General features: G+C 31.2%; 2 protein-coding genes across 3 annotated transcripts in view; one reads left to right on the plus strand and one right to left on the minus strand.

The window, feature by feature from the left end:
- Nucleotides 1-26,362, plus strand: part of LOC145316455 (uncharacterized) — a 152,842-nt gene that overhangs the window by 108,910 nt on the left and 17,570 nt on the right. The window contains exons 5-7 of the mRNA XM_080156966.1: nucleotides 14-213; nucleotides 719-1,042; nucleotides 17,783-17,953. Of these exons, the coding sequence (XP_080013092.1) occupies nucleotides 14-213; nucleotides 719-1,042; nucleotides 17,783-17,953 (695 nt within the window). The remainder of the gene's footprint in view (nucleotides 1-13; nucleotides 214-718; nucleotides 1,043-17,782; nucleotides 17,954-26,362) is intronic.
- Nucleotides 19,112-22,729, minus strand: LOC145316456 (uncharacterized). Of its 2 annotated transcripts, XR_013878507.1 has the most exons (3): nucleotides 22,619-22,729; nucleotides 22,381-22,433; nucleotides 21,944-22,214 (listed from the first exon to the last, which is right to left on the minus strand). XR_013878507.1 is itself a non-coding variant. In XM_080156967.1 (2 exons), exon 2 carries the CDS (start codon nucleotides 21,604-21,606, stop codon nucleotides 21,124-21,126), a length of 483 nt encoding a protein of 160 aa, XP_080013093.1. In that variant the 5' UTR covers nucleotides 21,607-22,433; nucleotides 22,619-22,689; the 3' UTR covers nucleotides 19,112-21,123. The 2 variants fall into 2 exon arrangements, 1 of the variants encoding a protein (XP_080013093.1); XM_080156967.1 differs by having other exon boundaries at nucleotides 19,112-22,433; nucleotides 22,619-22,689.

Genomic DNA, 26,362 nt, shown 5'->3' on the forward strand with positions numbered 1-26,362 from the left:
AGTATGATTTCAGGTTCTCTAAATGGAAGTGTGAACAGTGGACTGTGCAACAAATGTGGAGATGTGAGCAGCCTGGACAGTGCCAGAGCCCTGGCAGAGGCCACCAGGACCAAGGAAGCGCCCACCTGGAGGCCGAGACAAAAGCCAGCGGAGGAACCTATTTATCAGGGAATCAACGAGGTGAAGAAAAATGATGAAGTTGACAAGCTAAAGGTAAGATTCAAAATTATACAGATATAGAATAGTTATTTCTCGCATCGTATTATAGACAGCTTTCCGTGGATATCCGTGAAAAATTATAAGATTAAATTCAGGTTTGTTAAGTCCGAGGGACCGAAGGCTTGGGCTAAAAAACTGGTATTATTTTTATTTTAATATTCTTGGAATACTGTCTGTAACACGATGTTTATACATGATTTTTTTCATGACTGAGAACCGGACCTAATCCATCGGATATCAATCATAAAAAAACCTTCCCATTAAGAAAAATTTTGTTGTTCAGCTCTTGTGACATTTTTCTTTGTTGACAGCGATTACATCATAAGAATCTGCATTAGTAACCAACAAGAAAGGTTTATATTCCTTTATTACGATTTTTAAAATTAGCACAAGTTGTCTGTTGTTTTTAATAACCCTCTCTTAAATATGAATACCATAGATCACTTTTATTAGTAGATGTAGATAATATTTTTTTTAATATTGATGAATTTCTGTATAGGCTGAGCTATCAAGATTAACAAATGAACTAAGCAAAGCCAAGCAAACAGTAGTGAGCCTCGCTGATGAACTAAAACGCAAAGAAACCTTCCCAGTTCAGCACCACCAGATGAACGGGCACCACAGCCACGGGCCAGCTGTACAGCAGGGTAAGGAGCAGTCAGCCTCTGGACAGATACATGAGATGAAGGCAGGTCTGCTGGTGAGGAAGTATGTGGAGCTGTATGCCCAGACGAGGTTGGAGACCATGGAGGCACTGGATAGCCTCCCAGAGCTGGATGGACTGGACGACCTCAAGAGCAAGTTGCTGTTCTCTGTTATTGTGGTAAGTGAAACTTAGAGTTTTCGTTGTAGAAATTACCAGGAATCTATAAGGAAAAGACAATGGCCGATAAAATAATGTACATCCGCAATGATGATATATAATATTTCCCCTTCTGTAGATTGAAATTAGGTTTGAATACTCAACTTAATGACCCAACCAATCAAAATTCACTAAAGGCCACAAAGTTATCAAACCATCGAATAAGAAACGTTATTACAAAACTTTGGGGACTAGTGTAATAAACAGCCGATCGTACCTTATCTCTCTGAAAAATATATATTAGTTCCTTTGTTGTTTAAACGTTTATGGTTTGTTAATACATAGTGAAGTATCGATAATGTCAATATAATACAATTTCTCTATAATTTTAAACATTCACTAAAATCTAAAGCATTTAGTTTTTAAATGTAATTTCATCATGACAAAAGTAAAACTAAACATGCTACAATTTTAAAAAGAAAAGTATGAACATTTCATACTGATTTATTGTCAAAACTATTTCAACCATAACGGCAGACTTTTGTTTTTGAAAAAATGACATGAAAATAAACAAGCCGAAAAGGTTATTTGACCGCATTTTTTTTCCAGATAATATCAAGAACATGTCACATATTTTTGAGATATTTTTGCCTTTTTGTTGTTCAACACCAAAAGAAAATACTCACACACACACACGCTCACCTTATTATTTGGTATTCATCACTTAGTTTTAGTACTCAATTTAGACGCATACCATACAATTTTCTTTATTTGGGATTCTCAAGCTATAGGGGGCGTATCGTGTTTATTTTTTAACAAGAATAATTTTGTACATTTGTAGCAAAGCACTGAAAGTATTTTCTAATTAAGCATTTCAAGAAACTTGAATGTTTCGAAACAGGGAAGGAAAAAGGAAATATCAGAGTGAGAGAGGGGACAATGGGCTGTTTATTACACTAGTCCCCAATATTTTCTTATAACGTTTTTCTATTCGTTGGCTTAACAACTTTGGGGACTTTTATTGAATTTTGATTGGTTACTTCATTAAGTCCAACGTTTCAACAACTAATTGTGATCTACAAAGAGGTAATTCTGTGTATCAGTATTGGGGATGTACATCAATTTATCGGCCATTATCTTATCCCTTTAGATCCCTGGTAAATTTCCTTTAACTTGCCAATAAAAAATACATTTTAAATTGTAAAAAGCTATGATTTACTTATTTTGTGTGTTGTTGTTGATTTTTCTAGGATGGGCGGACATAACCTAATTATAGAGTAGCTACGCTGGTAAAAAAAAATTGCATGATATAAAGCAATATTTACTTAACAGACAGTAAAATGACCCCCTGTACACCTAAATTCTTGAGTTTGGCCACCTTGCGCCACAACAAATCATAGGCCTCACATTTATTTTATCCATGTATGAGGCACCTCTAGACTTTTATGGGTTGACCGTCTCAAAAGCTAGATAGGGGCTTATTTTGCTAGGGGGGAAAGGTAACCTCCCACAAATTTTGTTGATTTTTGTACGACCTTTGTCTAAGAAGTACTAACTGTGCATGGTAATGAGTTGCGCCCGTTTTGGGCCAATGCCTTCCCCCTACTCTTACTATTTATGTCGCGCACCTGACATAGCAGCAGTCGGAGAACCATTTTAACGTATTAAGCTTTGACGCGGTGTTAGACCGAGATTCGAACATATCACCTCCCCGACGACGAGCGGATGCTCTACGTGTTGAGCCACGGTCTCAAATTAGTTTTCGAACATTTTGAGGCATTCCTAGATTTTCGTTTCTTTAGTTATTTTTAATATAATTTAGAAAATATTTTTTAAATGTTAATCTTTTGAATATACAACCATTGTTGTAAATATTTCCTTTTATAGAAAACTGGCTTGTCACCCACCTAAGTCTTGTCTAAATATATAAACATTGAAATCAATACAAAGAAGTAGAAATATTACAGGGAGGGAGGGGACATTGGACTGTTTATTACAATAGTCCCCAATTTTTATACTAAAGTTTTCTTATTCGTTGGTTTAACAGCTTTGGGGACTTTAATTGATTTTTTATTGGTTGCTTAATAAAGTTGATTGTCCAAACGTTTCCACCAATAATTGTAATCTACAGAAAGGTTTATTTTGTGTATCATCATTGCTGATGCACATTGTCTTATCCCTTTAGATCCCTGGAAATATTATCATAATCCTTCTTTTCTCCAATAGACCAATAAACTATAATATCCCCCCTAGCCTATCCCCTCCCACCAGGAATGGCAGATAAATGGTACATCCTCATTGTTGATACACAAAATTACCCCTTCTGTATTTTAAAATTAGCTGTTAAAACGTTTAAAACTTATCTTAATAAATCAACCATGAAAATTCACTAAAGTCTCCATAAAGCCAACGAATAATAAAATGTTATTATAAAACTTTGGGGACTAGTGTAATAAACGGCCCATTGACCCCCCTCTCTCTCTCTCTGGGATAATAAGTATCCAAAATGATCCTTGAATAATTGAGGGGGAATCTTCCACGATATTTTTGTAAACAGAAGAAAGATTTATGGTAATCATGAGATAATTTTATACTTATTTATCTTAATTTTATGTGTAATCTTTAATTTAACACTTAATCATTGATTCATAACAGTTATTACATGCGATTTTTATAAGCAAAGCTTCTCTATAACTCTTGTCTGTATAGCTAAGGGGTAAATGATATTTTTCCCACCTTTAACTTGATCTGCCATTAACTTTGATATTTTTTGTCCGAATTCCAAAGTCTTTGTGGAAAATAATATCAAAATTTTCGTCGTTCTATCGTTTTTTTTTATCTATAGATCAAAGAACAAGTATCTTATTTTTTTTACATATTATATCTGACACTTTTGTCTAAATAAGCATTAAAGCTAGAAACAAAAAGGTCTTATTTCAAATTGTTTTGGGGGTTGTCTGGTGATAATTTGTATATCAGAGGATAGGCAGCTTCATTATTGAATGAAATCAGGGAGGGAGGGGACATTGAACTGTTTATTAATCTAGAATCTAAAGTTTTATAATACTATTTTCTCATTCGTTGACTCAACAACTTAAGGGACTTATATTGAATTTTGATTGGTTAGTTCACAATGTTAGGTGTGAAAACGTTTTTAGCACTAATTGTAAATCTACAAAAAGAGTAATTTTGTGTATCATCATTTGGTATAGACATCCATTATACCGTTTATACCGTTGTCTTATTCCTTTGAAATGCAATTCTATCTGAAATTCTTAAAACGATAAAAATTATATTGTTCGTTTATATTTTAACCTTTTTGTTATAATGTTAAATTTCAATTATAATAAAAACCCTGAAATTCCATCAACTGTATATAAATTGTGTAAAATTGCATCAATAAGTTTTGTAATTTATACAATATTGATTTATTAATTCAATGCATCATGTCAAAATATACAATTATCAGAGATTAGATATTGCGCAAATCTCAGAGAGTGAGGGGACAATGTTCTGTTTATTACACTAGTCCTTAAAGTTTTACAATAACGTTTTCTTAATCATTGGCTTTGGGGACTTTAGTGATCTGATTTGTTGTTTCATTCAGTTGAGTGTTCAAACGTTTCAACCACTAATTTTAATCTACTGAAGGGGAAATTTTGAGTATCATCATTTGGGATTATTTATCAGTCAATGTCTTATCCCTTTAGATTGAGTCCGCAATTTTCAATGAATCTTTATCTTTTCTGATTTGCAGATTGATCATCTTTAAGCACACTAGAATTTTTGACGCCGTCCTTTATAATCATTTTTCAATTTTTTTATATCCTTTTAGTTTTTTATCCACTTAAAAAACTGCATGCCTAAAAATGCCTCAATGTTTTTCGCGGATTTTTCAGAGATGAGACTTTTTTTCGTCAATTTCTTAATTATTGGGCTATTAATATCTATTTGTTGTATTCTTTACAGACAGTTGACTGCGGGAGATAAATAAGAGATTGAGCCTATTATTATAAGTTGCTGTTGACAATTGTTCTATATACTTATACAAGATGTATTATAGAAAAAAGACAATAATTTAATCAAAATCATTAAAACCAATAAATATAATCCTTAACTATTTTACTCTGGCAACCATGTCTAACTTTGTTAAAGGTTGTAATTTAGCTGTTGTTAATTTTCAACTATTTTACTTTGGCAACCCTGTGTAACTTTGTGAAAGGTTGTAATTTATCTGTTGTTAATTGTTTTGATTATAAAGGTTTCCAACTGTTTGGATGCTATTATATTATAGTGGATAGGTGTTGTGTAATATCACCGTTAATAGTTATTCATCGCATCATTTTATAGACAGATTTCCGCGGATATTAAAGTTAAAAGTTATAAGATCAAAAAAACTCGTTTTGTGAGCCCCGACTAGTTTTAATATATGATCTTTATTTAAATTTTCGTGAGTCTTCGTCTGTAATACAATGCTATACATGATTTTTCAGTATGGCGGTTCTAAATTAGCGGATATTAATCGGTTTCAAAGCCATACTGTAATAGCTTATTACCGCATTATATACATTTTATTTGCCCAAGAAGGAAAGAAATATTTTTTTTCTTATTTTTCTTCCCTCCAATCCCAACCCTTAAAAGTTGCATATGACCAATACATAGCGTTCCTTGCCTGTCTTTAAGAAAGTTGAAATAAATTAGACTAAATAAGTTAACCAACAACGTATTATAGCATATTAAGCATCTTAAACATTTGCATTACGTTAACGGATAAGATTAATGTATTGACACTAACATGCTTTGTTAGAATGTTGCGAATTTTTTTTCTGCTACCAACAATAGAAAGAGAAAATGATCTAAACATTTACACTTAGTGTGTAAAAAAGTAAAATATCATTATAGAATTCAACCTTAACAAAATCTTATATAAAATTACATTTTATGTTACAAAATTGCATAAATACAGAATACTTATTAATGACTTGATTGAGGTGCTTTACTTTTGACCTATTATACCTTTTCGTCCTTGGAATCAATCTTAAGAACATCAAGATTCTTTGGAAAGCTTTTTTATACAGACAAATGCCTGCGTTCAAGGCCTCTAGGGGCTCAGTATAAGAAGGGATAACGAGTGAGCAGAATATTATCATAAAATTAAAATGTATACTGGCCTACCATTTGTAATTTTGGCCTATCATTGGTCATTTGTATTGTATTGTGTCATTTTGTATAGGCACTAAAAGCTGTTTCATTTAAAGCTGTTAAAGATATAACCAGCACAACCCTTAATAAAAGGTGACTGCTATAAGTATTAGCACTAGTTTACTAAGCGTGATCTAGTCATTTTTATAATTACCATGCACACTCAACAGGGGTACTACAGCAGTTGGGAATTTCAATAAACCTCAGTAATCTTAAGGGCTAAGACAATGGTAGATAAATTGATGTATATTCCTTATGATGATAAACAAAATTACCCCTTCTGTAGATTAAAATTATTTGTTGAAAAGTTTAGATACTACTAGTATATAACTAACTAATTAAAATTCTATAGTATCCAATGTTTTTGAGTTAACAAATAAGATAACATAATTATAAAACTTTGGTTACCAGTGTAATTTACAGTCCATTATCCCCTTCCTTCTAAAGTTAACTAATTATACATAGTGGCAATAAATCTGGGTAGAACAGATTTTCCCCTCTGGTGTATTCATATTAATTTAACTAACCTCACTGTAAAGCATTAATAGTTAATGTTAACATATGAGGCTAGAAATATATCTTAATCTTAACTTACCCGCTAAACTGTCCATGTCATTTATGATATGAATAAATTTGATTAAAATCATAAGTGTATCATTTATATTTCAACACTTCCTTAATTTTTTATAAAACCCAGGGTGGTGGGGGGGGGGGGACATTGGGCTGTTATTACTCTTATCCCCAAAGTTTAACAATAACGTTTTCTTTTTTATTGGCTTAACAACTTTGGGGGCTTTTATTGATTTTGACTGGTTGGGTTATTAAGTTGAGTGTCAAGATATTTCAACCACTAATTGCAATATACAGAAGGAGTAATTTTGTAAATTATCATTGGGGATGTACATCAATTTATCAGTCATTGTCTTATCCCTTTAGATCCCTGATAAAACCATTCTAAATTAAGGAAATAATAAACCATTGAAAATTAGATAAATTGTTGTCATTTCTAATTCTAGTGTCATCATATTAAAAGTTTAATTGTTTTTGATTTTTCAATATGATTATATAATTAAAAAGCTCAAAGTTAATTATGTATGTTGACAGTTAAAGGAATGTTTATATTTGACAGAGCTCAACTGCAGCTAATATATTAAGCCGCTATTATTAGAAATCTAACTACTAAACGTAAAATAATTATGTAGCTGCTAGGAAGCCGCGCATTTTTACAAGAATTATAGGCAGCAACAGTTATTTGCGTTTTTAGCTGCTGTAATTTTAGATTTTCAAAAATCATCTACCCATTTTTATCAATAATTTTGTTCCAATTAAAGCCATTAATCGAAAAATATTAGCGGCTGCCGATTCTTGAGTAATGATGTTATGATGTAATATGATTGTAGAGTAACACTCAAGTGATGGAGTGAGGTAGAATAGTTATTTATCGCATCGTACGTATTATAAACATCTTTCCGCGGATATAAAAATGTGCAATTATTATATTAAAACAAGTTTTTTATCAACGAGATGCCGAAGGCTCAGACAAAGAAAACTGGTTTTAATCTAATGATTGTACATTTTTAAATTCGTAGAAAACTGGATATAATACATTGCTATACATAATTTTTCAGTATGGCTGAGAACTGGTTTTAATCCACCGGATATTTATCGGTTTCAAAGCGATACTAGAAATATAATAAATAATGAAATGATGCACATTTCATTCAATTTTTGCATCTAATAATGCACCCGACCAAAGGTCAATGGGCAGATTAACAAAAAAAAAGTTTTAAATGGTCTTTAATTTTTTTAGAATTGATGCAACACAATAACAAATAACAATGAATTAGTCAGAGAGGTTATTTTCTGATGAATGATGATGCTAAATTTTTTGGTTTCTCTAAAATTAAATTTTTTAAAACATCCATTTGTGGAATTTTGGTCAAATTTTGCCAATGTTGTTGGCAAATTGTAAATCACGATGGCAGTTTTTAGAGAGTTGTTTAATTTTGCAATGCAGCCAAATCTATTACAGGGGTTAAATTATACTTTTCATTTAAATTTTGATTTGGAATGTAGCAAAAAGAAATTTTTCTAATAAATTCTATTTGAATGCAGTATTTATGCTTGTGAAAAAAATGGGTGAGTCAAAGTAAGAAATATTTTCCCCTTGTTAATGGTTCTTTATTCAATCAGATAAAATTACGAGAGGTCAGGAAAAATAAATATGCGAGGGCAAAGCTGGTTAGATAATATACCAGTTACAATCATACTAAACTATACAATTCTAACAAATAAAAGATTTAGTGTATTTTAGGTTTATTGGCCAGCACAGACTATGTTTGCTATTTATTTAATCTTATTTATGAGTTTTGGCCTGGCTTTTCGTCTGCTAGCAAATTACTATCTGCTCTTTTGTCGCGACTTGGCTGTGTTAATATTTCTGACGCTATTGGCTGACATTCGAAGATCCAATTGAAAGTCGACACAGGGTCCTCACCCCGTGATCATACTTTTTTTAACCCTACCCCCTCTATTCTTTTACTTAAATGATTAGACTTAAATATTTACTGCCATGTCTGACTCCAAAATTCTAGAAAATGTACAGGATTTTGTTTTAGAAAAAAATACCCTTGTTTTAAGTACTACAAGTGAATATTCATCTACGTAACCCAAAAGAAGCAAACAAAACACGTATTTTTCACAAGGAGCTTGGGTGAAGTATAGACTTTGACAGTTTTTAAAAAAATTTAACGAATAGGCAAGTTCACAGGGATCTAAAGCGATGAGACGATGGAAAATAAATTGATGTGCCTCCTCATAGGTGATAAAGAATTAGTTCATCTTTAGATTAAAATCATTTGTTAAAAAGTTAAATACTACTAGTTTTGAACCAAACTTTGGGTACTAGTGTAATTTACAGTCCAAAGTCTTCTTACTCCCCTTTTTTAAAAGCGAAGCTTTTCTATAATTAGGGTCGGTCCGTCCGTACGTCCGTCCGTCCGTACGTCCGTAACGGATAGCTTTTTCCGTTAATTTAGGCATGTTAGAATTGTCCTATCGATTTCAAATTTTGCATGGTGATTCCTTTAGTAGTTAGGTACGATTTAGAAAGCGTAGCAACTCTATAATCATTACCAAAATGTCCGTACGTCCATTTAAACATGTTGATTTTTAAAATTTTTTAACAACAAATTTTTATGTGATCAAATCATCGGATTGATCTGATTTTTTGTATATTGATTCCTGGGCCAACAAAGTATAATGTAATACGCGAAGCAACTCTATAATCAAGCCCTAAAAATGTAAGTATGTCCATAAAAATTATCCTGTATCAAGCAGTTTTACAACAAATTTACTTACAATTTTGCTTTGACTCTTATAAATTTATATTATGATAATTAAGTTCTAACACTATACAAGTGTTAATGTCCGTTTGTCCTACCGTTTCAGTGCTTCGCTTTTATGGATGTTGTCATCCTTGTTTCTATGCGATCATGGTGGACTCCATCCATGGATTTACTGCGACACTTGTCTATTGTTGACAAAATTGTGTATTTGCAAATACTTGACCAATGACCATGTGCAAATTATGACAATTCTTGTGTTTTTTTTGCAAGAATAATAGGACAATACTCTTCATTACCATTCGTCTTCAAACATATTTGATTCAAAGGAAAAGTAAATTATCAAGGTTTCGACTTTTTTTATGTGCCAATGTCTGCTTATTTACAGTTTCGTCGAATTATTTGCAATCAGAATCTCTAATTGATATTATTCGACAAATTTGCGTTCATAACAAATTTAATTTTATGTTCATATAGAAATTTTCCAGGGAGGGAGGGAACATTGGGCTTGTTTATTACACTAGTCCCCAAAGTTGGCTCATCAATATTGAAGACCATCATTGCATTTTGATTGGTTTGTTCATTAAGTTATACGTTTCAACCACTAATTGTAATAAACAGGAGGTGTAAATTTGAATATCATCATAATTGACGTACATCAATTTATTGGCCATTGTCTTATCCCTTTAGATCCCTGAAAATTTCTACTAGGCTTAGTTGTAAACAAATTTCTGGGAGAAAGTTGGGAGTCCTTCAAGGAGATTAGTTATGGATAAAAATATTTCTAAACTTGGGCAACAAAATAATATATTTGCACGAAACGTGTGGCCTTTGCTGTAATTTTAACATATTAATACATACATATGGAATATAAATAATATGATGTTTGTCAGTTTATTTTTATAAATACTTATTTGTTTCTAGATATAAATTCAAAATAAAAACCATTTTTTTATCGAAAACCTTTTCATGAAAACAAAACAAAAAACATTTTTTTTTACGCGAATATGTTAATTCTTTTAGTTATTCAAAAGCTGTAGCACTTTTTTATTTTATGAACAAAGATAATTTAATACGTTTTATTGCTTTGTTTTGTTTCTAACTTATTGACATTTGAAAGAATATTGAATGAAAAGTTGTAAAGTGGTGTAAGTGATATATACACGACAAGGATGATAACATCCATAAAAAGTAAGTGAAACGGTAGGACAAACGAAAGTTAACACGTGACAGAACGAGTGAGAGAACTGAATAAGCCAAATATAAATGTATAAATCTAAACAGAATTGTAATTTTTTTTTTTCAGAACTGCTTAAATACAGGGAATTGTTTAAGGACATACTAACATTTTTAGGACTTAATTGTAGAGATGCTTCGCTTATAAAATTGTATCTTGTTGTAATAGGAAACAGTATTTAAAAAATCAGATGAATAGGATAAGTACATCATACAAAAGTTTTTGTCAAAAAAAAGTAGAAAATTTAAAAAAAATTCTTAATGGACTTTCCTGTAACGATTATATAGTAATCATCATGCTAACGGAAGGACGGACTGACAGACCTAATTTACAGGAAAGCTTTGCTTTTAACAAAAAATTTAAACAAAGTTTTACTTTTCAACGCTATGTAAACAAATTATTGAATTTCTATTTTTCTTTCTTTTTGTTTATATTAAACTTATCATATCATAGTGAATGTTTAGTACAGTTAAATAAACTATATGATATTCTTAACAAGGATGATAATATTCGTGAACACAAAACTTAAAATTAACAATAATTATTCATCGCATCGTATTATAGGCAGCTTTCCGCGGATATAGAATGTACAATTATAAGATTAAAACCAGTTTTTTTAGCCCCGAGGTACTTTGCGTCTAGTCGTTCCAGGAATCATTCGCACATAGAAGTATGCCATATTGTAACAAGAACATTCATTTGAATCTTTGAATAGATATATAGATGGTTGCATAAAAATTATCCCTACATGTAGAAACGCTTCGCATTTAATAAAGTATATGTACAACGTGTTTTTACAGCTGTACATTAAATCATAAATTGATTGTTTCAAATCTAAATAAGGGCTGGGATGGGTGTGCTTCTAAACTTTATGAGCAGGCTTTTAAACACTTTTTTTTATTGTAATTGTTATGAACCAATATTTATTTATGTTATTAGATTATCGTTGAGCATGTAAACATACATTTACACAGTTATTTTAGAGTTCAAATATAAGATAAATCGTATTCTTAGGATGTCAATGTATATAGAATATACGTGGATATTATGACAGGGGGAAAATTGTCGTCAATTTAGGTTGCTAACGTGAAGATCACTTATTAGTCAGTTTGTTTATCCAGTAGGAAAGGAGAGGGTGGGTTAAAAGTGGATCGTTATTTTAGCCAGCTACAAGTTTCATTTTATCAGAGTACATGATGATTTGGTGTCCTATCCAATTAATAATAAATCCATTAAAGGGGGCGGTGGATTCTACTATATAAACTAATATTTTCTATAAAAATTCCAAACTTTGAAAACATCCATGCATACATACATAATCGTATGTTAAAATGATCTGTAATAACCATTCACCAGAACTTTTACATTTTTTAATTGAAGCGTGAATTCGTGTCTATCTCTGCGCATGAAATTCTTACTTTTTTATCACACCTTACATTTATGTAGGGATCTAAAGGGATAAGACAATACTCGATAAATTTATGTACCTCCCCAACGATGATACACAATATTATCCCTTCTGTAGATTAAAATTAGTGGTTGAAATGTTTCAACACTCAATTCAATGAACCAACCAATCACTAAAGTCACTAAAGTCCCCAAAGTTATTGATTTAACGTATAAGAAAACGTTCTCATAAAACTTTGGGGACTACTGTAATGAACAGCCCAATGTCCCCTCTCTCTCTGGTTAAAAACAGTTTCTTATTTAAAACTAATTATTTTGAATTTGAAATGGAAACTTTTTGATCAATGATTTTAATCTACAGAAGAGGTAATTTAACTGTAAAAATCTTGTGATTTTTATTCATTAAGGTGTAATTTTTTTAAAAATTTGTTTTGATTCTCGTGAACACTTCTCAGGGTGGTTTTAAGTTTGTAAGATATGTATTTCAGTAAAAGTTCATCAGAGAGAAAAAATAACGTTTAAGAAGAGGATCTTTTTTTAAACTCCCAACTGAAAAAGCATAATTTAATTGATTACATTTTGTATTTTTTTAATGAAACATACATTTATATTCTAATCTGTAATTGATGATTAATTTGTCATGCTATCTTTATTTTCAAATAATAATAATAATTTGTAACAAATTGATCTCATACAGTATTAGTTAGTAATAAGTATAAATTTATTTATAATGTCAAAGCCTTTATTAATCATTTATTTGAGAGCAGCAAAACAAACAGAATTTTTAGAAGAATTTAGAAGCAAATTTTACAGTATGACTTCGAAACCGATTGATATCTGCTGGATTAGAACCGGTTTCCCCTCTATACTGAAAAAGCATGTATAACATCGTATTGCAGACGAATTTCTACTATTGAAAAATCATAAAATTAATACCAGTTTTGTTAGCCCTAGCCTTCAGCCCCTCATGACTAACATCCCTTAAATAGTTATAAACCTCCCCTGAAACTTTAAGAAGCTTCACTGTTTATTAGGTTCAGTAGTTTGGTCTAATCGACAGACATCCTGTTACTTTTACATAATGATGAAAATATTTGCCCGATACTTTCTTATTGAACTAGAGATGTCATTCCAATTTGAGTTATAAATTTGTATGAATTAGTTCTCACATCAGATGCCAAAGGTTCCAGACCTTTGTCAACCATTTCATTTACATTTCTTTATATGTGTGTGTGTATGTGTAGGTGTGTGTGTGTGTGTGTATGTGTATTACACACTGAGTTTAATAAAAATATACAAGTGCATTAACTAATGTAGCTTCTTCAAAAATAAGGACATTTGTATTAATGGATTTAGAATTTATGTGGATTTTATGACAGGGAAAATTGTCATAGGAACTCATTTATTGGTCAGTTCGTTATATATCAGGTAGACAGATATAGTTTGACCTAAGATGGTTTTAAGCCATTTTTAAGAAAAGAGGTGTTCAAACATGTCTTTAATTTATATTTTATAAATATTGTTTTTAAAATCTTAGAATTTATTTAAACTTGTCTTCATAATAGACCAAAGTGAAGTTAGAGAGGGTTTTGGGTTTAATATCCGGAGAAAATGGGAAGAAATTTTTATGTTTTTACAATGACGTGAAATATAATATTTTAAAAAGCATAGAAATGTTATAGTTGAAACTGATGTCTGCGCTTAAAAAATGACGTCATAAAATATAAATGACCAATAATAGGCAATATACATTTAAATTGACCAATGGTAGGCCAGAATGACGTAAATTTTTGTATAAACTATCAGTTTCATATAGTTAAAAAGAATTTTTAAAATGTTAGGAAATTTTTTTTAAAATAGCGGCAATGTATGATATAAAGAAACATGGCACCCCATCGCCGCTTTTTAAATAAATATATAAAAACATATATCTATAATTATATGTACATTACACACATAAAACATTACGTTATGATAACATTTCCTTCCGTTTTCCGCCTTTTACTCTTACTCGCTCTCTTCTTAAAATCAAGAAAAAATTTTCATTGATTTACAGTTTTTTTAAAAATGATATGTGTTTCAATTTAGCTGGATTTTAAGTAAATAGTTGCTTATTTTTTAAAAATATTTGATTTCTTTTAGATATTTTAAATATTTTCATTGTATTACAGAAAATTTTCCACAAATATTAATATAAAATAAAAAATACCAGTTCGTAAGCCTGGACCTTCGGCCCCTCGGGGCTAACAAAATTGGTTTTAATCTTATAATTTCATCGTAACTTCCACGTAAAGCTGCCTATAATTCGCGATGCTATAAATAACTATTCTCGTATTTGAATATTTGATTGAAGAAATAATTCTTAATCTGAAAGAATTCGCAAACACACACACGCTCAAACACACACACACATCAACACGATCTTTTTATATTGAAACAATTATAAAATTGTGTCGGCCAATTAACAAATTTGTGGGAATTATAAAGAGCTGAAAGAGAAAGGCGGAAACAGTTTTGGAGCATATTTTTTACAAGAATAGGAATGTCCAAAGAATCCATTGAATTATAGCTGCTTATCCTAAGAGATTCAGAAAAATAGGTTTTGTGACTGTTATACCCATAGATCTAAAGGGATAAGACATCATGGCCGTTAAAATGATGTACATCCCCAATGATGATACAAAAATTACCTCTTCTGTAGATTACAGTTAATGATTGAAACGTTTGGACACTCAACCTTATGAACCAGCCAATAAAACTTCAATAATAGTTCCCTGGTTCCCAATGTTGCTAAGCCAACGAATAAAAAAACGTTATTATAAAGCTTTGAGGACTGGTGTAATAGAAAGGCCTCCCACCCCCCTCCCCTAAACTTTAGCTTAAGTCTGCCCCTACACTGTTTTTCAGTCAGGATTTCACGTAATATTGTTATGTTTCACGATTTCCCGACAAAATTTTTGTTATCAAATATGTAGTTGGATGTTTGCTTATATCAATGATTATGATTATTACCATTGAGACTTGACAAGTGATAGAAGTAGATCAAAAATTTGCACTTTTTTAGTTATACCAAATAAACATGTGTTTTTTATCTAATAATACAACGAACATTATTATAGAGTAGCTTGGCTAAGGGGAGCTTCAAGGGAAAAAATGAATAACCATCAGAATTTGTGTAAATGATAAGGAGAACATGAGTTGATGAAAGCAAGGCAGGACTCTAAAGGGATAAGACAAGGCTGTTAAATTGATGACATCTCTAAAGGTGATTCATAATGTTATTCTGTAGATCTGTAGATTGCAATTAGTGGTTGAAACGTTTGAACACTCAACTTCATGAACCAACCAATCAAAATTCAATGAAAGTCGCCATTGAATAGGAAAACGTTATAAAACTACGGGACTGGTGTAATAAACAGCCCAATATCCCCTCTCTCCCTGAAGCAATGCAGAGCAATGAAAGCCAGGGCGGAGAGGGGAGAGTTGAGGAAGGGTTTACAAGATTTCTATGGATAATAGTCAGATATGAATTGCTGTCTTCCTTATGTTGTTTTAATATCAATTTTCAAATTCATAATCTTTATATGTGTGTAAGTCCAATGTTTAGCTGAATTTTAACCTATCATTTATATAAAGTAACCGTATAAGAAAGTGTCTTGGGTAGGTTTCGGGCTAGTTTCTAGGTTTCCTGTTAGTTTATTTCTTTGAAATGTTATACCTAAACAGATAGATCTTTTTAGTTATTATCGATTAAAGGGTTAATTTTTAATTTCTTGTAAAATACAAAAGAATCTTTTAGATAATCTTGACATATTAATATTTAACAGTATTACGTCATTTTTATCAAAAATAAAAGTAAGTCTCAATATAAAATGCAATTGAAATCTTGTCATGAAAGCTTCAGTTAATTTTTTTCCATTTTTTAATAAACTTTTTTAGATTGTTTGACGTAAACGAATTTAAGGAAATATAATTTTAAAAGTATTCAATGTTAGGGATAAGAATATAATTATCTAAAAATATAAATAAAAATATTTTTAAAAAAAAATTTTAAAGTCTACTTTCTCTTTTTTGATGAATCTTGTATTAATTTACTTAATTACAGGCCTAAATAATACACTTTTATCCCCTCCATTGTTATTTTGTGCTCCAATAACAATACCATATGTACACACTTTTTACAGCCAACTTTTAGAAATAAAAAACAAAGAAATTTAATATAAAGTAATTTAATTTTCTTAAATTAAATTTTTATACTTAATTAGGGAGCATAGATTCTTTATAACTATGGTAATGCGAAATTTAAACATTTAAAACGTTGATTTTAGATTAAATAAATCATCAATTCTTTGAAAAATTTACTTAAAACCACCCCAAGACTAACAAGGCTAAAAAATAATTTGTCTTATTACCCACCATGAACCTATATTTAGTGGTTTTAGCGATCTTAACGTACAAACAAAAACATAATATGCCAAATAAGCATTTTATAGTGTTTAATAAAAATGACGTTTTACAATACAAATTACCAATGAAAGGCCAGTATACATTTTACCATTGGTCAATTAAAATCTATACTGTTCTATCATTGGTCATTTGTATGGTATGACGTCATTCTTTACTATACACTATAAGCTTCTCCCATACCAAACAAAAAAATTGAATGAAAGTATAATAAACGCATTTCTATGTTGTTTGTCAATTTCTTCTACAATCAAGATTAATGCTCTATTGGTTTCTACTTGACTGGATAAAAAAACACTAACCAGACAAACTAAATAAATGACATAAAATGTCCTAATTTTTCTTGGCTGCGAATGATTAACCTGCGTAAAATTGTTCCATTAATTTTGTATCCCCCCGACCTGATGGTAATCAGGAATCTATTGGGATAAGACAATGGCTGATAAATTGATGTACTTCCCCAATGATGACAAACAAAATTACCCTTCTCTGTTGATTAAAATTAGTGGTTTGATAATAAACCAACCAATTAGAATTCAGTAATAGTCTCCAAAGTTGTAAAGTCTACGAACAAGAGAACTTTGGGGACTAGTTTAATAAATAGTTCATAGTCCCCTCTATCTCTGGATGGTAATTACTTGACGGAAATTCATGTCAAGAGAAAACTAAATTTTTTAAAGTAAGCATTTTAGCTCGAGTATTTCAGTGATCTGAAGGGATAAGACAATGGCCGATAAATTACCTCTTCTGTAGAACCAACCAATCAAAATTCAATATAAAGTCCCAAATGTTGGTTAGACAACGAACAAGAAAACGTCATTAACAGACTTTGGGGGCTAGTATAATAAACAGCCCAATGTCCACTCCCTCCTCGTTAGTATTTACTACATTTAAATGATAGATTTATTTCCCTCGATGGTAAGTCAGGCATAATAATCTGTTTAACTTTAAAAGTAATTTCAAGCGGTAGAATTTTTTTTTATAACTAGTCGCATATGATTCATGATCTTTTAAAATGAACGACGCATTTTTGGCGATATACGTGCACGCAACTGATGATAAACAAATATTTCAAAATCATCACTAATAAATACTTTTTAATTTCAGTTATCCTTCCGGTCAGTGAGCTCCACCATAGAGACGAAGCGGGAGCAGATTGGTCGGATCCTCCAGCTGCCGGCCAACTCACAGGAGGCCAGGGTCAAGGAGATGGACACGGCTATCACAACCTTCCTGCGACGGGCAACAGAAACTTTTGATTTGACAAAAAATGTCGAGGTAATTTCTAATATACCTTTTTTATCTTAATAAGCTCAATTTTTAAAATGCTTTATGCATTTTAAAAAAAATTTCTAGCTCTAACAATAAGAGGTTAAATTCAAAGATAATGTTTTTATTCTAATATACAAAAATAACCGTTTGCCGTTGAAGTAAATATAGCGTGTAACCTTTTTAGAATTGAAACTTATTCACTAAAAACTAACGCCTCTTTTGTGTTTACATTCAAATGTTATGCTAAAAATGTTTCATTAATGAACAAGTTGTCAAAAATTTGAAAACGCCAATACATCACTTTTAGTTTTGGTAAGTTGGGTGTGTTTTCAGTTTTTTTTTGTTAAAAATATTGAAAAAATGTAACAAAAGAAAATATGATTTCTTAGATGCCTATTGCTTAATATTAATGTATTTTGATGATTTCTGTAAAAGTTAGATACAATTTAGAAATCGTAGCAACACGATTACAAAAAATCTGTACATTAATTCTAATAACCTTCTTCATTTTCTTGAATTTTGGATTTTTGGTTCCTAAGGCGATTAGGTACAATGCTATGATGCCAAGCATCTTCAAAATAAAGCCTTAAATTGTAAATATGTCCACATAAAGCATCTTGTCTTAACTTTTTACTTTAAAACTAAGACTAAACAGCAAACATGCTTTATGCTCATTTCTAAATATAACAAGGATGAAAACATCCATAAAAGCGAAGCTCTGAAACGGTAGGACAATCGAACATATCACTTGTATAGTTGACGTGTAGTAATAGCAAGAACAAACAGCTAAATATTCTTATAAAGTGTATTAATTCAAGACAAGATTAACATACAATAATAATATTAATATTAAGACAACTATTCACTTTTGTGTTCGTGTCGTGTTGCAGAGCAATGTCTTGCTCCGAAACGGTTGACACAAGAACTAAAAGCTAATATACAAAATACATACATTGCTCTCAAGTCAGGAAGAAAGGGACTATACATCACATTTCTCCCTGGCTTTAACAGGAACATGGATTTCAAAACTGTAATATTTCAGATTGAATATAACAATATGTTTATTACATGTTAATTATCATATATATTATAAGTAGCATTGAATGCTTATTAAATAGATAATAATTGATCTGGTATGACACCTGCCATAATTTTTTTTTTTTTTTTTTTTTTTTTTTTTTTTTTTATTTCCAGATCTTTAAACATTTCATATACATTTTTTTTCTTTTTGTTTTGGTTCCTTAGAACTCTTTTATGTTTTTTATATGTTCCTCTTTTTTTTTTATGTGTTTTTTTTCTCTTTTTTTTTATTTTTTTAAAAAAACATTGATTAACATATAATCATTGAAAAATGCATTGATTAACATATAATGCATTGATTAACACATAAACATTGGAAATGCATTGATTAACATAGTTATTATAAATGCATGATAAATAAAAACACTGATTAACATATAACCATCAGAATGCATTGATTTAAAAACATGTCATTAGAGATGCATTGTTATAAAAGCATTAATATTAAACCTTTCGAGACTACTACTGCCTCAACAAATACTTAAACATTAATACATAAAAATAAAATAAAATATGAATTAATACACAGTAAAACTATAATTATTCTTGATCATAATATTCATTTTCTTTTGCCAGATTTTTCTTGATAATAGTAGTATCATTCATATCCATCAATCCATCATTATCCATCAATCCATCAACATCTCACAAATGATATAACCATACCAACCATAGTAGTATCATTCATATCCATCAATCCATCATTATCCATCAATCCATCAACATCTCACAAATGACATAACCATACCAATGCTACAACACCACAGACGATATAACTATACCAGTTGACCTTAGCTTAGTTATAAACTTAGTTATAAACTGGTTTCCACTTAGCAACTGTGATTTTCTCAAACAACACAACAGCCATTCACCTCCACCACAAGAAGCCTCCAATCTCTTCAAAAAATTGGGATCAAATCCTTTCTAGCATCGACTCTAACTACTTCCCAAAATTCACCCTTTCCTGATTCAAAATACGTTGCTGATCCTGCAGGTTAGCCAACCGAGCATCTAACTCAACCATTCTAGTAACCAAACCTGCCAAATGTTTGAGGTCTCAGATCAAAAATCAGAACTGCTGTTCACATTTATCATCCAGGAGATTATATCTATTGCATAGTCAGGCATGACTTAAGCCTAATAATGACAACCACAATAACTGCTATTAACATCTCTGTTAGATTCCAAAAATCGACATGTCATTCAAAATACAGAAACTGCCAATGATTTTCGTTATAACAATGATGCTACTGTCGACACTCCAACCAATGATAACGTTGAAAACAATGAACAGAAACAACAAACACAGAGAAAACTGCAGCCGAACAAAAGCAACCAAAACCTTCGCCATAGATTGATTCGAAATCTGATCCATTTTGTTTTTCAATACTAACTATCGACAAACACACCAGCTATTGACAAGTAAGATATCCAACCTGGCAGTCAAATCTACAACAGCCACATCAACTTTAAGCCCCGCCTTCTTTAGAACAGCTAAAATTTCACTAACCAGCATTATACTTTGACTGCCCACTGTATTAACAACTTACAAATATCCGTTTTATCAGTCATAAATATATTTAAGATACAATGCATGCTATTTTAAAATTCTGCACAACTTCACAATAGCTTCTAGCCCATGGTGTATATCTCTGTATATCATTATCTATCAACTAAATACTTCTCATTTTGACAACTGTAAATACATCTCTTTGTAGCTACCTGACTCACTGTGCATTTATTTGCATCATCCTGACACACTGTGCATTATTTGCATCATCCTGACACACTGTGCACATCTGTTCAAAATAAATATCAACATAATTCGTTTAACTCTTTGTATCTACCTGACTCACTGTGCATTTATTTACGTTAATCTGGCACACTGTGCACATCTGTTCAAAATGTTACAATATCAACATATTTCATTTAACTCAATGTTATTTCATTATCCTTGACATACGAATCCTCAATTTTCAAATTAAGCTTCAAAACTACTCTCCGACGTCTTATTATCCACAACTGTTGCTTAAATGCTTAAATTTAACACCTCCAAGTCTTCAAAACTTTTCAACAGTTATTATAAATCTAGCAATCTATAAATCTAAATTACTTTTCTTCTCCTTGGCAGCAGTTGGACTGTTGATTGGAGTACTTATAACAGGTTGAGAAAGGGTTGCAACAACAGTATCAACAGATTGACTTGCTTCAGTAGGATTATGATTATCACTATCACCAGTACCAACAGATTGACTTGCTTCAGTAGGATTATGATCATCACTATCACCATTACTATCATTAGTTGCATATGATTTGCCACTACTGGTTGATTTAAGACTCTTCTTGCCAAGATCAGTAATAGTCTTCCCATATATAGAGATATCATATTCAAGCTCAAAGATAGCTTCATCAATCATTGTTTGCAAGATATCATATTCAAGCTCAAAGATAGCTTCATCAATCATTGTTTGCAAGTATTTAATCTGTAACATCATCAGCTCTAGTACATCATGAGGAAACATATTTTGTTGCACAATAGACAGAATATTAGTAAATCCATAAACAGCAGCTCCATACATTCCAAATATGTTGTCAATCCAGCACAGGCTTCCTTTGGAGTTTTGTGCAAGCACTCAGTTGTTAGCTTCAGGTACTTTTCATGATCACTAAATCTCCTTATAGTTGCCAGAGAATACAGGAACCTTGAACTTGATATCTACCTTCCTGGTGATACTCCAAGCTTCTTGACCGCATTATTGAGAACAGTTTTAGCATCCTGTTTAGCTTCCTGTTTAGCTTCCTGTTTAGCATTCTGAACTTCAACAGACTTCACATCTAATCTATAAACAGATTCTCCAGCAGCAATAGCATGTTTCACAATATTACTGACCCAATCACTAAACAATCCTGTTTAGCTTCCTGTTTAGCATTCTGAACTTCAACAGACTTCACATCTAATCTATAAACAGATTCTCCAGCAGCAATTCAACATATAATCGGTCAGAGCAAAGTGTATCATGTGCCTCCACTCTCTCTCCACCAACATTTAATTCAACATATAATCGGTCAGATCAAAGTGTATCATGTACCAGCCTCCACTCTCAAATAATATCAATGTCAACACAAAACAATGGCCAAATTCAAAACTAAATTTCAGTCACCACCAACTACTTCTCTTGCGGCCGATCTAAAACAAAATACAATCATTTTAGATGCCAAAACTTATTTAATACATATTTTATTTTCACTCAACAAAATAAAATAATTTCTTTAACATGTATTAGTATATATAACATTAATCAAATGTATATCAATATTGAACATCATTAAAATCTTAACAAACTAAAACTCACCAACAGGTAATACTGTATCTCAACCACCACAACTACTCCTCTTTTCGACCAATCTAAAACATAATACAATTATTTTAGATGCCATACTTAAATGTTATCACTTAACAAATAAAATTTCAACATGTCTTCTTAAAAATGTATTAAGAAATATAATATTAATCAAATGTTTGTCAATAATCGAGCAACATAAAAATAATTCTTAATACAATATATTAGTCTAATACAGTAAAAAATTTACCTAATTATTCAATGAAATATCTGAATAATAACTTATATCATCCACAACTATTTTTATGTATTAGAATCTTGAAAGTTGAAGCACAACTAACTATTTTTCTCTATACCTGAGAGCACTTTCTTGCGCAGCTCAACTTTTGCGCATACAACGCCCAACTCCTGCTCATCATTGCTGCTACCTCTCTGCACCACCCCACCTTGCGCATACCAACTTCGAGAGACAGTGCAAACTTTCCTTGCCAAATTATTGCCCACCCCCCTTCTCCATGAAGAGAGACAGCTCCACTCAAATATCTAATGCATTATAACAATTTTGCTTCATGAAATTCTAAGCTTCATAAATAATTTTGCTGAATCAACATCACTAAATCGCAATATATACTATTCTATATCGAGTGTCCTTAATAAAATTTAAGCTTAAACAAAAACTTAACACATCCATTATAATTCCAAGTTTTAGTAGATTTCAATCCACCCCTCAATATTTTCCATTTTATTCTGATCCACCAAAACTTTCGCAATACGTTCATTATATTCCAAGTTTTTAAATAGATTGAAATCCGCCCACATCTATTCACGTTAATTTGATTCATCCAAAATTGAGCAACACATAATGTTTCAATTTCAAGTTTGAGTGCAATTTGATTCACCACCCTGTGTTATTTATATAATTCTTCTCCTATAATTAGGTTTGGTCCGCCCATCCATACGACCATTTTGATTCACCACCCTGTGTTATTGATATATTTGTTTTTTTCTATAATTAGATTCGGTCCGCCCATCCATACTTTACATCTATCTACTTTTTGTATTTCGAACTTTTCATGGTGATTTCTGCAGCAGGTAGGTACAATTTAAAAAACGTAGCAACACTATAATCATTTCTATGACGTCCGTACTTCCATTTGTAAACATGTTGATTTGACCACAAATTTCTATATGATCTAATTATCCGATTGTATACTAATTCCGGGAACAACAAAATTCAACATTATAATCGAAGCAGTTAAAATATCTAATTATCCAATAATTTTATATGATCTAATTATCCGATTGATTCGATGTATATTGGTTCCTGGGACAATAAAGCACAATACTTTATGATTGCGATGTCAATAATTTCATATGATCTAATTATCCGATTGATTTGATGTATATTGATTCCTGGGACAACAAAGTACAATACTTTATGATTACAGTGTCAAGCATCCAATCACCCTTCAGACAACCAACACTCTGAGATGCACAACCTTTTTCAAGAAAACATTTCCCCACTCTAACTTTAACGTCACACATCTCACATAGTAGCAGTAGGAACCATTTTTAACTTTGTTAGTTATGACTCAGTGTCAGACCGAGATTCAAACCTATCACCTACCCAACAACAAGTAGATGTGCTACGTGTTAAGCGGTTTATAAGCGAAGCCACTCTATAAGCAAGTTCATAAAATGTAAGTAAAACATCAATCTGTTTCAATCAGTTCTTTTTTAACACATTTACTTACAATTTTACATCGACTCTTATGCACTTATTTTTCAGTTTTGACACTATACAAGTGTTGATGTTCGTTTGTCCTACCATTCAATGCTTCGCTTTTGTTAATGTTGTCTTCCTTGTTTTTACAAAGATTATTCAGTTCTGACACTATGCAAGTGTTGATGTTCGTTTGTCCTACCATTCAATACTTCGCTTTTATTAATGTTGTCTTCCTTGTTTATTACAAACAAATTTGCTTACAATTTTTGCATTGAATCTTATATGTATATTCTGATTATTTAATTTTGACACTATACAAGTGTTGATGTCCGTTTGTCCTGCCATTCCATTGCTTCGTTTTTACGGATGCTGTCATCTTTGTTTTTATACATCATATCCTCATTACAATAAAAATCATATATCATATAAATCATATATCAACATTTACTATACGAGTGTTAATGCTCCATTTTTATGAATATTAATATCCTTGGTTTATACATCATATTCGAAAACGTTTCAATAGAAGTCATATATAGGTCAAACTAAACTTGCAACATTTAACCACCAAGTCTAAACAACACATTTAGTATTAATCTATATTGCATCACCCATCATTGGATATAGATATACACAATAGACATCTCTTCCCTACACAATCCTATATATATACTAGATCTATTGTCAAAACTTGCACAAAGTTTTATTTTCAACAAACATCCATAAATAATATATCCATTGTACACACATCAACAAGTGTTCTCTTCTCTCCATACAAATATTTCCAATAACATTCATTTCCTACTATACAAATATTTCCGATTTATTTTCAACAAACATCCATAAATAATATATCCATTGTACACACATCAACAAGTTTTCTCTTCTCTCCATACAATTTGAAGTTTGAATATTTCTTGAAAAATATTAAATAAATCAAAACTAGGGTGATTTCGTAGTGAAATATTACTGTTTATCAATATTTTGTAAATATTATTTTCCCGTAAATATATTAAAATTTCTTAATATCCCATGTACCCCGGAAGTCCAAACTTCACACCTTTCTGCATATATCCTAACACATAGAAGGGGAATATCTAAATTGAAAATCTGAATATACTAATATATATTAACAGAGGGTAATATCTTGTTACCTTCTCAGATGGTCAACAAATATTAAAAAATATGTTTTAATATTTCAATACCCACTAAATTAGAATAAGGTTTGGTGAATATATTTTTGATGTATATTCACTAAATCTCGTAAGTACTGAAATAAATATAATCTATTTTTCCTTATTCCGTTCAATTTTGCTTCGACTCTTATACATTTATATTCTGATTATTCAGTTCTGACACTATACAAGTGTTAATGTCTTTTTGTCCTACCGTTTCAGTGCTTTTATGGATGTTGTCATCCTTGTTAATTATGTTTTCGTTGGCTTTAGATCTTAGGGACTTTTATTGAATTTTGATTGGTTTGTTCATTTTGTTCAGTGTCTAAACTTTTCAACCTCTAATTTTATCTACAGATGGGGCAAGACTGTGTCTCATCATTTATCGGCCATTGTATGTTGTCATGTAAGTGTAACTTTTTTCTTTAATTAAGTGTATTTTTTTTGAATGTTTCTTCCAATGATTTTAAAAGTTAGTCATGACTTGACTTGTTGTTTGCCTTTTATTCAATATGAAAAGCCACAGAGACTATGGCTGCCGAACCCTGAATGAAAGAAAAGCTTTTCTAGTATGGCTTTGAAATCAATTAATATCCGCTGCATTTTCCATAATTTTCCACGGATATTAAAATAAAAAAGTTTGCATCCTTTAATACACCAATTTATCAGCCATTGTCTTATCAAAATTAAACTAGGAAACTCAAACGGCTATACTTTATTTATTCCACTCCTTGGGGGGGGGGGGGGGCTATAAACATAGATATCATACGTGTCCTGTGACTTTACAAAGCCGGTCCAGGATATCATATTCTTAATGAATTCCGGCGAGGGGGGGGGGTTGTTTTACAATGATGCATAAATGATGAATTGAAAATATCCTAAATGCCTACACCAATTTATCAGCCATTGTCTTATCAAAATTAAAATAGGAAATTTATTTTCATAATTCTCCTCCTATTCTATCTATTCTTAATGAATTCCCGCGGCTTGGGGGGGGGGGGAGGGTTTACAATGATGCACCAATAATGAAAATTAGCTCTTTATATAATATACCAAATACTCAAGTTTTTAAAATTTTGTCTTATTTTTCTAC

This window comes from Acartia tonsa, chromosome 4 (assembly GCF_053477335.1).
Source record: "Acartia tonsa isolate MP-2025a chromosome 4, ASM5347733v1, whole genome shotgun sequence".
Lineage (NCBI taxonomy): Eukaryota > Metazoa > Arthropoda > Copepoda > Calanoida > Acartiidae > Acartia > Acartia tonsa.